Here is a 13,657-nt window from a genome sequence, read left to right as displayed (position 1 = left end):
TATATATATATATATATAACATTTATTTAATACTAGGCCCTACATAGAAAAGAAGAAATATTAAAAACAGGAATAAATAAATAATTAGAGATATTAAATGGTGCAAATAGAGGTTAAACATAACTTACAGTTGATACAAATAAAATATTTATATATTTTATATCTTATTTGTATTAATTGTATGTAAAACCCTGTGCCCAATGAAGGAAATATTAGGAATAAATATTAAGATTTCAACTTATTAGAAACCATGTATTTTGATACAACTAATTTCTAATAGGTTGAAATCTTAACATGTATTCTTATTTCTAATATTTTTTCTTTTGTGCGCAGCCCTGTGTACGCGTTTAATCTCTATTCTTAATTTTTTATTTTTCTAATATTTAATATATAATCTTGTCTCTCTCTGATGTTTCTTCCATTGTGTACAGGGCCTTAGGATTTTAAATATAAAATCAAACTTTAGCAAGAACAGATTTATAAATGCCACTTATAAATTATATTTATATTTTATTATATTTTTTCAGAGTATCTGGACATCAAATTTTTTTTCATGATTCTCAAATGCAATTTGTCTTGTTTAAGCTTTAAATATATTTATATGTGTATCAAACTATCCTTCATTTGATATTGCATTTTTCAATGCTTTAAAAAAGGCATTATATACTTTTTTAAGTAAGCTATTTTTATTTTTATTATATGCATAAAAAATTACTGGTAGGAGTTAAAAAAAAATAATTTTTCAAGTTTTAACTATTTTAGATATAAATATCATGGATATAGAAGCGTCTATAGCTGAGCGCTTGCAGAAATTAAAGCAATGGCAAATAGAACAACAAGAAAAATTATTGAAGCAACAACGAATGCAAAGGGAGATTTTAAGTCACGAACAAGATCGCATTTATAAAGCACTTGGTTTGCCAACACACTTTGATATTATTGAAAATATGAAGGACACATGTGTTATCCAGGAGAATGAGATGGATGTAAAAGAAACAATGCCTGATAATGCTTCAAAGCTTCAATACAGTGTGAAAAATTCAGATGGCATATTAAAAACAATCGATAAAAGAATATCAGCAAATGCTATTCCAGCATACAAAGATTATAATCAGGAGAAAAGTAAAGATTCATCAGATTGCATTTCTACAGTTGCTGATAAAAATAAAAGTTCTATGAAAGATTACAGTTCTGGTGTATTGTCACAGAAAAAAGAATTAAGTGATTTATTAATAGAAGGTATAAAGCCACTCTCATTGAATGATGTTTCAAATAATTGTATCTTAATTGATGACGATATAAAGTCACTCTCATTGAATGATGTTTCAAATAATTGTGTCTCAATTGATGACATACCTCTTTCTTCATCAAAAAAAGATTTTCAAACAATACTAGAAGAAAAATTACGGAAAGAATCAGAAATTATGTCAAAAGCACACACAAATACGAAGATTAAGACAAAAAAACCATTTTTAAAGAAAGGTCAAGGACTGTCAAGATTTAAAATGTCTGCAAATTTACGTCCTCCAATTGCAGTTATGAAAAGGTATAACACGCCTTTATCTTCTAATACACAACATATTGATAGAGGTAATAAGTGCAAGAGCTCTGTTGCACGTAGACATGTATCACCAAAAATTCTGGATAATGTTTCTATTGCAAATGGAAAGCGACAATTAAGCTTAAAAACTGTTCCATTACCGAAGAAGACTTTTAATAAATCTATTACTTCTGCTAACCAAGTCATACCTAACGTTACTTCTAATGGATCAAAACATTTGTCAGAAACTAATATATCAGACTGTGATTCAAAAGCAGAGAGAGAATTAGAAGAAGTAAGAATATTTGAACTCTTGGAAGAAAAGGCGGAAAATTCTAGTTTTTGTTCAACCTCAAGTACAGTACTCGCATTCTTACAGCAGTCTACACCATTTAAAATAAAGAATAAATTAGGTCAAACAAATGGGAACAGCGTTGTGGCAAGTAAAAAACAGCAAAGTGGACAAACAAGCGATACGATCGAGCCAATGATTCAACAAGTTGCACACGCTGGAAATTTAAAATCAGATGTACAGTGCCAGGTTGAGCAGTTTGAATTTCATGAACATTCTCATACTAACGCCGCCACTATCAATCCCTATGGGGATATTATAAATATTGATAATATCCCAGAAAGGACACAGAACTGTTTTATACCTGCTAATCAAGTGTTGCAAAGCAATGAAGTGTACACAAACCACTCAGAAAATCACGATACATCTATTACTACAATATTGTCGAATAGTGATGAAGAGGGGGACATTTCTATGAGAAATGAACTTAAATTAACATATGAAAGTGAAGCGGATGTCGGTCATCATGTTAGATTTTCAGAATATAATGAATATAGAACCATAGATTCAATCGATGTATCTGATATAGCAAGTAATTCTTCTTTAAATGATTATCTCGAACAACAGGATTGGAATGATTGTTCCACTGATACGTTAGAATCATTCAATGTCAAAGAGAAACTGCCATTTAATTATGAGGAACAAATTCATAATTCCCCTGTGAACATTATCAGCAATAAAAAAACGGTCGACACTCCAAGACTATCGTCTTTGCAGCAAGATGTAACAGGATATAACAAAAAAAATTCATATAATCGTTTGATGAAAACTATACATGTTCTCGAAGAAGAAAATGCTTCAAATTATAATGACGAATCGTCCGACAAAGATACAGGCTATAATAACGAAATTACTTCAATAATTGAAGAAATTATTCAAACATCTGACGAAGAGCGATCTATTTTGTCGTCGTCGTTATCGTCATCATCATTATCATTAGATACTCCAGAGTTACGTACACATAAAAGGAAAGAATATATGTTGAAAAGTGAGTCGGAAAAAATAACGGAAGAGATAGCGAAAATATGTTCGAATGTGAGAGAGGTTGATTGTTATTTATCTGAGGAACATGTTAATCAAATGAATACTTCCGAAACAGACCTTTTAAAAAATCGTTTATTAGAACTTGAAAAAGAAATAGACATATTTCGAAAGGAAAGTTCAGCTTTGTTGTTTCAACGCCGAAAATTACAAGAAGAGGAGATGATTCGATGTAAACAATATGCAGAGAAGGAAAAGGATTTTGAGGAAAATAGAAGAAGAGTAGAAAACCAATTACAAGAGGAGAAAAAGCGAATAGCGCGGGAGAAGATAGCAATGGAAAATAGAATTCGCGATTCTCAGGAGAAGGCAAAGCAAAGTAAAATGGAAAGACAAAAGGCGCAAAATCTGCAAGAGCAATTGGAACAATTGAGGGATGAATTGAACATCAAAGAAAGCAGATGGAATGCTGCTGAATCAAGGTACAAAAGCGAGCTTCGTGTGTTACGAGTAGAGATATCAAAATTGAAACAAGAAATCGCAAATCTACAAAATATTAAAAGAACAAACATCAGAAATCTTAGAAGGAACACAGGGCAAGTAATTACGAAAGCTATCAATCAAATTAACAAACGCGTTGTTGTGACTCCATCCAATGAGACTTTAACAAAGATGCGTCACGATTCATCAAATACTTCATCAGATACTTCCACGCCTGACAATGATGATAAAAATGAAGACAAAACTAGAAATGAGTCGATTAGGAAATCAATTAAAGTAAATGATGGTTTTGAAAAAATAACGAGTGATGCACTTACAAATAAGGAAAAGTATAAACAAATTGAAATTGAATCACAGCCTAAATGTAATCAAAAACTCACAGAAGAAAACATTGCGGTAAAAAAGCGATATTTATACGAAAATTTATTAAAAGACGCAACATCGGATTTAATAGAAAATCAAAATCCATTTTACACAAATCAGGATGTATTGAGTGATCACCAGCCAGTAGTTACACAAATACAAAATCTGAGTGCAAAAGGCAATGGTAAATCCTGTTCAAGTTCTACAAATAAAGACCTTAGACATACAACAGCCGATGTTGCAAATGATATAGAGTATTGTTCTAACAAATCTCGTGAATTAAATCAGGATTCAGTTGAAAATGACGTAAGAATAGAAAAAGAAATAAGGAAAGATCGAACATTGTCACTTGAGAAGAATTTAAGTTCTACATTGCATCCTTCCGCTTCTCAGAATCAGATTAGTAGGAACAGTATGGATGCTATAAAACAAATTCAGTTTGCTGATGGACGTATAGAATATTGGTATCCAAATGGTAATGTCAAAAAGATCTTTCCCGATCGAGAAGTTACAAAAATGATCTATTACAATGGAGATGTTCGTGAAACTGATAAAAATAAGAGAATAAAATATTTTTATGCCACAACTCGAACGTGGCATACGACAACTTCCGATGGCTTAGAGATTTTAGAATTTCCCGAGTATGTTTATTTTATTACGGTTCGCGCGCCCGCTTGTTCCAATTTGCTATTTTGTTTTATTCTCTAAATAATGCATTAATAAAAAAAAATTATATTTGTATATAGTGGTCAAGTGGAAAAGCGTATGACCGATGGGACTGTCGAAGTGTTATTTCCAGACGGAACAGTAGCTCGAACTTTTGTTAACGGTGACAAGGTTTTAATTTTACCAAATGGACAAAAAGAAATTCATACAAAAGCACATAAGGTGAATGAGTGTTTCAACTTTTTATTTTGTATTTTAAATACATTGTTCCCATTCGCATATTTTGCTTTTTTTTTATAGAAATAGAATTCTATAAATGTGCAAATTTGAATTAATATCGATTAATAAATATTTGTTTGAATATTTCAGAGACGAGAATATCCTGATGGTACTATAAAGCTAGTTTATGCGGATGGTACTCAAGAAACACGTTATTCTAGTGGAAGAAAACGATTAAAAGATAAAGATGGTAACCTTTTGATGGATTCGTACGATGTATAAATTTTTTCCATCAAGAATTCTTTTTAATGAAATTCAGTAAAAATAAATTAAAAAAAAAATATATATATGTACATGAAATGTGAATGTTATAATTAATTACATAATTGATATATTGTAAATGAAGATATATAATAATTATTTTTATTAGAATTTAAAACTTAATGCTGATTTTTTTCATTATAATAAGTGAATAAAGACTGAAAATTTTATATACAGGATGTTCTATTTATTATTGCGACGAAACAATATGCATTGAAATACTTTGTTCTTTAGTGAAAATGTGGAGAAGAATACATATATCAGTTTAAATGCTTTTATATGTAAGACAAAAAGACACAAATAAAATAGCGGGTTTAATTTGTACAGACTGCCTTCATGAGCTGAAAAGTAAAAAATTACTAAGAAATGGTAGTATAGATGCAATCAAAAGGTCTATTTTTTATTCCTCTACTGTTTACGTTCTCCATGTTCCGCACACGTTGCAATAAGTTAAGGCGAAACAAATATACGTTTGTTTCACTTTAATCTATTGCACTGGGATGCATTCCAAAACTCGACTCTTACTCTCGAATTACGAGCAGATTACGAGTATCTTTTATCTTTGTTCAGCATTCGGTGAACAACAAAGGTAAAATAATACTCGGGTTGACAAAATCGAGATTTGGAACGTACTCCCTGTGTGCACCAGTTCAGACAGTGCAGAAATAAAGATCCTCTAAATTGAATTTATCTTTAAAATAATTAAAGGTACGATTAAAATAGTATATCAAAAGACGCAGAATTATTTCGCATAATCGTTAACATAAATATGAATGTAATATTTAAGATTTTTGTACAGCAGCGAGTATAGTATAATAAAAGAATTTAGTATATATTATATTCCTGTATATTACAGTTGCACTATATTTGCAACTGTACGAACTTTTCGAATATCACATTAATATTACACTCGGGTAATCAGATTCAATCAGATAAATTAGAATTTTCCTGGTTGAAAAGAAGTAGATTTTAATTTCGGCGATTTTTCAGTATTTTTGCTGAAAAATTCACCTTCAGAAATTTCAACAAATTTTTCCATCAAGGAAGAAAGTTAAAAATTGCATTAAAAAATCAATAAAAAAACTGTTTAATAATAAAAAATATAAATATAATTGAAAATATATTCAAAAATATACACATAAATGTTTCATAGCCTTATCCTCCCATGATTTTTCAAAGCAATTTTTTTTAGTACAAAAAGTTGCGTCTAAAAAGTTAATCACTTAGTGAAAGTGGTATAAATGAAACTTTATTATCTATATATATATATATATATTTTTTATAAAATCTTTTTTGCATACGATAAGAGTCAAAAGACAAAAAAATATCGTTATGCAACAAATAATTGTATATCAAGTTACATTATTAATCAAATATAATATGTTAAGCATTTTGTAGTTTACTAACGTGATAAAACTTCAAGCAGTGTATGATATTAACGTACTAAACATCAGGAAATGAAACTAAAGTAACTTTTACCGATATTTTTTATAATAACGATTTGATAATAATGTTGCAATTTTTTATGATTGTAACGATAACTAACTAAATGCACTAAAATTAACTGGGACTTTGAAAAGTAGCTTGTCATTATTATTCGTTATTTACTGAAAAAAGAGAGAGTAAATTCGTTATTTTTAACGTATCGGCGCGTCACATTATTCGTTACAAGTAACGAATAAAAATAATTTTCGCAAAATTATTACTAAATTGTTATAACAAAATAACGATAAAAAGGAAGTAATGCGTGTTTCAAAATTCCCTGCTAAAAATATATTACCTAATTAATTATAATTAATCCTAGCTATACACATGACGTTAAACTGTAGGTCCCTTATGACTGTGTACAATCAGCGTACGTACCACAGGCATAAGAAGTCACCACGCTCGGTTACGAGCAATAGGACTGAGGAAGTACACACTGGGGTTTCAGAAACTCCAGTACAATTTGTTAAATCGAGATTTTTTCATGTTTTTGAACTTTTCTTTTTCTTTGAACCTATATATCTCGAAACTCCTTAATTCTATCGACTTTTACACATCATGAACTTATTCTTAATCAATTCTCCATCGATCGGAAAAAAAGATTAATTAAAATGTCCATTTTTACGGTAACAAATATGGATGGGATCCGAGGGATACAAACGTGTATATCAAAGATAAAAAAAAAGGTACAGAAAAGTCCCCTATTATGAGATAGGCGCCTAATATGAGATAGTGTTCTGCTAAACTAATAAACGCTATCTATTGGTTCCACCATGAATTTATTGCTTTTGGATTGAAAACTATTTAGTAGAAAATTTATTATTAGATCATACCTGTAGTCTTTGTAAAACAAGATTTTAGAATTTGGATATCTTCAAGTTTCATTAAAACGAGCCTTTAAATCTTGTTTATTATTTAATAAATTAATATTTGGCAATAAATTCTTCATGTAGTGATAGAGTAAGGTACTAATAGAAAAATATGGGATATATTGAATTGTTTAATTACAGAAGTTAAATTTGATGATTATAAAACCATAAGGCGTGGAAATCGTAATATGAGAGATACCCAGGGTATTTGTAATATAAAATAACCCATGTTCCTACGTCATAGTGAAAATCGTTGCTGAAATATAAATATTATTGTACAATAATAAAAAAAAGACAACCGGAATGAACGTCGAGTGCCTATTTCTGCGATGCTTGATTCCAACTACCTGAAGGCGAGTTCTGGGTATAATCTACCGCATGCTTATTTTTCGTGCACGTTGATTGACTGTGTTTGTTTGTATTTTAGAAACATTAAATAAAGTTTTTTGATTACAATACTGATATACTTTGCGTTTTGGGGCATCTCGTATCAGGAGCACAATGTTTTGATTTTGCGATTTGCTCACTTTTTACATTTCTTTAATTAAAAAAAAAATGGAATTTGAATATAGTATAATAAATTTTATATAAAATTATCTTAAAGCTTATTAAATTCCCTTCAAAATAACCTATTATTTTTTAAAATTCTGCCTATGGACTTCTAGCATTTACCTAAAATGAACTCGGTATCTCATAATAGAGGCCTTTCCTCTATGCATATAGCTAGGGTTAAAAATCTAGCACATCACTTATATATCTATATAATATAATTATATATATATATATATATACACACACATACAGGTGAATCTTAATGAATGCCTCGATATTTTACCATGGGAGATGAATTATCGATTGTAACATATAAGAGAGAATGAAATATTCACCTCTTATGATAAAACATTGAGACATCCATTAAGACTCACTTTGATATATATATACACACACACACACACACACGCACACACATATGTATGTGTATATATATATACATATATTCAAGAAATGAAACATGTCAAAAGTTATATATTACATTAACAGTCACCTTGTCATCCTGAAGTATTTAATATCGTCAATTTAACCGAAAAATTGAAAAAATTTGTTATAAATATTTCAAAAGAGAACATATAATAAATGTTCGTGTGATTTGCCTTTTCAACTATTTTAAGTATTTATCATATTGCGAAAAAGTGTAGATAGTATTTATCACATTCTATCAAGTTATTAACTGTTTAATACGATAATTGTAAATCGTAAAAATAATTTACTCCCAAACACGATTCCGACGAGATACACTTAACAATTCACTTATTCTATATTAATCACTAATTATGCGTCTATATTTTCTATTGGGTGGAAAAACTTCTTCATCTTCTTCCTTGTCAGGTGTGAGGAAAGGGTCGTCGTATGCATAATTTGGTGCCCATTTCAATAACAACTTTTCAAAAAACTCTTCTAAATTTCTAGCTTCTTGATAAACTTGCGAATCAACCTGAAAAAAAAGGAATGTAAATAGGTGACAATGGTAAATAAAATAAGAATTAAAAATCTTCATCAGCTTACAGGATTGTATGTAAAAGCATTTTTGAACATAAGTCTAATGTCCGCCATAACTTGTCTTAGATCTGTATAATGGTCTACATGGTCAGACTTTAATTTATCTCTGATTATATCTAACGCAATTGGCTTCTTGATAATTCGATGATAATCAGTAATCTGAAAATAAAAACATTCATTGAATTATCTTGACTTGTCAAACATTAATGTCGAGAAAAAATGGTGCTTCCTCGTCGTGCTCCTATCGTGCTTACCTCGTTCGATACAACTTCCCGAAAAGGTAAGCTTTGCTCATATTGACAATAAAGTTCTAAGACAATCCTTTGTGCAATTCGTAATTCCTTAGCGCTCATACCGTTTGATCTTTTTTCACTGTTCGATGTATCGTCCGAACAATCAAGTACATTTGTACACAACATACACTGCCAAGTTTCACTCTCGCTACAAAAAAAGATGCTTAATTAATAATAGTTGAAAGGAAAAGCGAGATAAAGATACACCATGAATAGGAGGCTTACTCTGGAAATGATTTTAAACTAGGTATATGACAATAAAGATGGAAGACTTTTGGACATTTATCGCAACACAGTACTGCGTCTCCTCCATCCATACATACGGCACACCAATCTTCATTTGGATCGTCCTTCATCACCATAGAAGCGGTTGTACTTTTCGAATTATCTGCTGGAAAAGACATATAAATTGAGATGAAAAGTCTAAGCCGAGTTTTCTATGTAAAAAATAAGAGTATAGTTAACATTTTTAAGAAAGTGAAATAATATCGAGTTTAACTAACCCGTTGCATTCTCAGCTATCGAGTTTATATCCTCGTCAGTGGAACTATCGACTTGTGCCGAGTCTACCTGATTTTTTTGAGCTTCTGGTATCACTAAGATTCCATTACTATCTAATTTCGCAATAGTGAGCATTAGATCATTCAATGATTTCTGACAAAACTTATCTAAGCTCTTCTCGGTATCATCCGACTTGCCAGGAGTGGTGACAGGACTAGGTGTTTTAGGTATAGACGAACTGACAGCATGTAACAATGAAGCTGTAGCTGAATTTTGCAACTGTGGTGGATTGTCACATGAACTGGCACTTACATTGGTGTTAAATTTTGGACTATTGCTAGTCTGTTGATTTCTTAAAGTAATTTTGTATGTATCATTGGTAGGAACTGGTGCGTAAGTAGGTATATGATGTCGAGGCAAAGTATAAGGAAGGCAAGGATTTGCTTGTTGTGGTATATGCCAGCGATGGATGGGATAATTTCCAATGTGCTGCGTTGACGGAGAAGTTAAATTACATTGCTGCAAACGTGACGTCACAGGTACAATGGATGTATTTGTTGCTTGATATGTATGAGGTGGTGGTACTTGGACCCTCTGAGGGTTACTATTTGAAGAGTATCTATATCCAGGAGAAAATCGATACGGTACATGATTGGTGGATGTTCGAAACGCTGGATATGGAGGCGGTGGAATAGAATTATGCGCGAGAAGCCCCCGTAAACTTGTGTTCTGTCCGAGCTGATCCAGATTTTGAGCTTGCTGATGTGGATGCGTGGATGATGTTACTTGTTGTTGATGACAGGTTCCCAATGGACGTTGTTGATGCATCAATGGAGGTTGCTGCAACCTGTTATTACTATAGTTGACAGAATACGGTACTCGTGGCTGATGTGCTTGTGGCGATGATCGAGGTGACATACTGTGCGGTGCGATATACTGTTGCATATAATTTTGTGATTGTTGAGTATGTTGTTGTTGTTGTTGTTGCTGTTGTTGTTGCTGCTGCTGCTGCTGTTGTTGTTGTTGTTGCTGCTGCTGCTGCTGCTGTTGCTGCTGCTGTGGAAGATGCAGAGACGCTTGTTGCTGATAAGAATTCTGTGGTGCGTTAGTGGATTGTTGTGTTACCATTACAGGTAATGGTAATCCCTGCTGAATGACAACAGGCATAACACCATCAGGGTGAGTATTATTTATTGAATTCGTAATTTGCTTTTGTTCGGCTTGTGACTCACTATAAGACACTGTGCTGTTATTAGCAGCCACAGGAGATATGGACGGATATACTCTACCATCGACGACTATCGCCCCGATTGATGACACCACTGTAGAAGTAATACAAATTGAATTATGCTTACATGTAAAATATAACCGAGTGATTTTCTAATTTCAAGATTAAATCACTAATTATGGATTAAATTAATTATACAGTAAAAAACAAAGCAAAAGTATAAAAGTAAAAAATCAGATAAAAAATGGTTTAGTGTTACAAACCTTTTATTAAATCTGGTACTTTTTCTAAAGATAAATGTATCCTGACAGGTATTTCAGGATTTGGAATATCAGCTCGTCTACTTTTTATTCTTTGTAAATGGCTTGTAACAGATCTGTAATATTATTATGTGTGAATATATATATATAAAATGAGGCATTTAAAGTGTTGCAGCTGTTATCTTTGAAAATACTTTGCATATTCTTGTAGCTCGTCGAGACATTTTCAAAATGTTCAAGATAATCAAATATGTGCGGTTATATTGTCCATACACATTGTTAATTAACATATAGAGAGATATATCTTTCGTGCGATACATCTTGAATAATATCAGCGCTACCACAATTTTAAAGGTTGATTAATACGAAGCTCTTAACCAAATAAAGTTTAATTATATTATTTTGGAAATATCTCAATGTCATCCAATCTGATATAAAATGTAGAGTATTTCGTTTTAAAAATTCAACATTAAAATTGTTTCATATATTAAAAAATTAATTTTTTCAAAAATTAAAAATCACTATTATTCAATCCCCTTCAAATTATATAACTTTTCTCTGAGGCATGTTTTGCTATATTGCATACTTTTAAAGATAACAGCTTGTAGTAATATTTCAAATGCTCCATCTTAGGGCATATGCATGTGTGTGTGTGTGTGTGCGCGCGTGTGTGTGTGTGTGTAACAGATATCTATAATTTCAGTATACCTTTTACTATATAATAATTCCATGTCCGATCCTTTTTTCAAAGCATGAGTACCAAAAAGTATACAATGATCTGTAAGTCTAGACAATTGATCTAAAGCAACTTTTTTCTCATTTAATGTATTCTGTTTTTGATCACACACTTCATTTAACCTCATCACCAATTGCTTTCCTCTTGTATTAATAGCATTTGTTAATCTGATACAAAAAGAATAAGATACAAGAATAAGTGACTAATCGAATTATATATTTAATGCAAATATACATATATATGTGTATGCACTTAATGCATATGTATTTATAATTAGGGCCGGAACGTTCGGACACAATCACGAGGTGCATGCGAAGAATTGCTACGCGATTTGTTTATATTAAGTAAGCCATATGTTTACCGAAATGTTGCCATTTCACTTCAGCAAGTATGCGACTAACTCCGCAGTTCTTCGCGCATGCCTTATGATCATGTTCTTCTGGATCCTGATTTATAATATATACTTACTGTACTACCATTTGTGTTATATCTTGAACTAGACTTTTTTTCTTCTCCAATATTAGAATCTGTCTATCTTCTATAACTTTCATCGCACTTTTTAATAATACCCGTTTGTAACTAAAAAATATTGTTTGTATCTTAAATTTATAATCCTTTAATATTTTATTGATTGCTACTTTATAAATCCTACCTTACTTCTTTAAGCAAAATCGACATGGAAGTACGAGTTTCGGCTGCAATTTCATGAATAAATTTATATTTATGGTCACGATGTTCACTAAGTTGACAGTCTCTACAAGTCAGTCTATCACATGTTTGACAAAATAAAGATAACTGTTCATGGGAATGAATTGTGCAAAACAAATATCCAGGTATCTTCTTATTTCCTCTTTTAACATTGTCTCTATCATTTACTATTTCATCCTTAGGTTTAATTATATGATCCTTGGTAATCTTCAATCTTTGATGAGCCTTAAAATAGTTTCATCCATTATGATTAATCAACGTTTCAACTTAGGTATTCATTTAAAAAATTTCTTCTATTTTCTCATCTAAGAGATATATAATCATAGATTATATATACACACACAAAGTGTTTCTTAAAGTTTGTCCACGAATTGTATAGCACTGTTTCTGATCAAAAACTGAGTCAAAAAGATCTAGTGCGCGAGCGCGCGCGCACGCAAACATGCAAACACACACACACACACACACACAAGGTGAATCAGAGTAATCAAACCAGTTTTTTACCCTATGAGAAAATTATCAATTTCACATTTAATTAACTTGACAATACAGATAAGATGCGTGAATACATTATGTGAATTGCTGGTTTGGACGCATTGAGAAAAAGGCGCATTTTTAATATCTTCACGTGTAATAAAAATAAAATTTTGTAACTATTTTCACAATTCAACGTCAAACATATGTTTTCGCGTTCAACCAGCAGCGTGCATTACGTTATCCATGCATCTGACTTATATCGTTAAGTTGATAATTAGGTGTGTAGTCGATAATTTTCTCATAGGGTACAAAATTGGTTCAACTACACTGATGAACTCTGCATATATACAGAGTGTTACATTTTAAACAATCATCACTCAAAAATTTTCTGTTTGCAATTTTAGAGAAAAATGTTTCAGATAAAAGTTGTATGATATAGAGGAGGACATAAAATGGTGTTATTGATTTGACATTGAAAAGTTGTTTCACATTTTCTTCTCTAAAATTGCAAAGAAAATTTTTAGGGATGATCATTTGAAACGCAATACCCTGTGTATGTGTATGTATATATATATATATATATATATATATATATATATA

The 13,657-nt window shown here is 31.1% G+C and overlaps 2 protein-coding genes across 5 annotated transcripts in view; one reads left to right on the top strand and one right to left on the bottom strand.

The window, feature by feature from the left end:
* The first annotated feature begins 585 nt into the window (after positions 1 to 585).
* Positions 586 to 4,933, top strand: Sas-4 (spindle assembly abnormal 4). 2 transcript variants are annotated; one of them, XM_018503588.1, is made up of 4 exons: positions 586 to 675; positions 763 to 4,378; positions 4,484 to 4,625; positions 4,773 to 4,933. In XM_018503588.1, exons 2-4 carry the CDS (start codon positions 774 to 776, stop codon positions 4,902 to 4,904), a joined length of 3,879 nt encoding a protein of 1,292 aa, XP_018359090.1. In that variant the 5' UTR covers positions 586 to 675; positions 763 to 773; the 3' UTR covers positions 4,905 to 4,933. The 2 variants fall into 2 exon arrangements, with proteins under 2 accessions (XP_018359090.1, XP_018359089.1); XM_018503587.1 differs by lacking the exon at positions 586 to 675 and having other exon boundaries at positions 761 to 4,378.
* Positions 4,934 to 8,315: 3,382 nt separating this feature from the next.
* LOC108758593 (E3 ubiquitin-protein ligase TRIM33) overlaps positions 8,316 to 13,657 on the bottom strand; it is a 6,432-nt gene continuing 1,090 nt past the window's right edge. For 2 of the 3 annotated variants that reach the window (XM_018503593.1, XM_018503595.1), the window contains exons 3-11: positions 12,525 to 12,805; positions 12,341 to 12,451; positions 11,845 to 12,039; positions 11,140 to 11,252; positions 9,651 to 10,970; positions 9,373 to 9,538; positions 9,109 to 9,295; positions 8,861 to 9,013; positions 8,316 to 8,789 (exon numbers count right to left, since the gene is read on the bottom strand). In XM_018503593.1, the coding sequence (XP_018359095.1) occupies positions 8,616 to 8,789; positions 8,861 to 9,013; positions 9,109 to 9,295; positions 9,373 to 9,538; positions 9,651 to 10,970; positions 11,140 to 11,252; positions 11,845 to 12,039; positions 12,341 to 12,451; positions 12,525 to 12,805 (2,700 nt within the window). In that variant the 3' untranslated portion in view covers positions 8,316 to 8,615. The remainder of the gene's footprint in view (positions 8,790 to 8,860; positions 9,014 to 9,108; positions 9,296 to 9,372; positions 9,539 to 9,650; positions 10,971 to 11,139; positions 11,253 to 11,844; positions 12,040 to 12,340; positions 12,452 to 12,524; positions 12,806 to 13,657) is intronic. The other variant, XM_018503594.1, reaches the window with a different exon arrangement.

The sequence above is a fragment of the Trachymyrmex cornetzi genome, unplaced genomic scaffold (assembly GCF_001594075.2).
Source record: "Trachymyrmex cornetzi isolate Tcor2-1 unplaced genomic scaffold, Tcor1.1 scaffold16, whole genome shotgun sequence".
In the NCBI taxonomy this organism is placed as follows: Eukaryota; Metazoa; Arthropoda; class Insecta; order Hymenoptera; family Formicidae; genus Trachymyrmex; species Trachymyrmex cornetzi.
The sequence above is the reverse complement of the archived record's forward strand: the minus strand, read 5'-3'. Positions and strand labels throughout refer to the sequence as shown.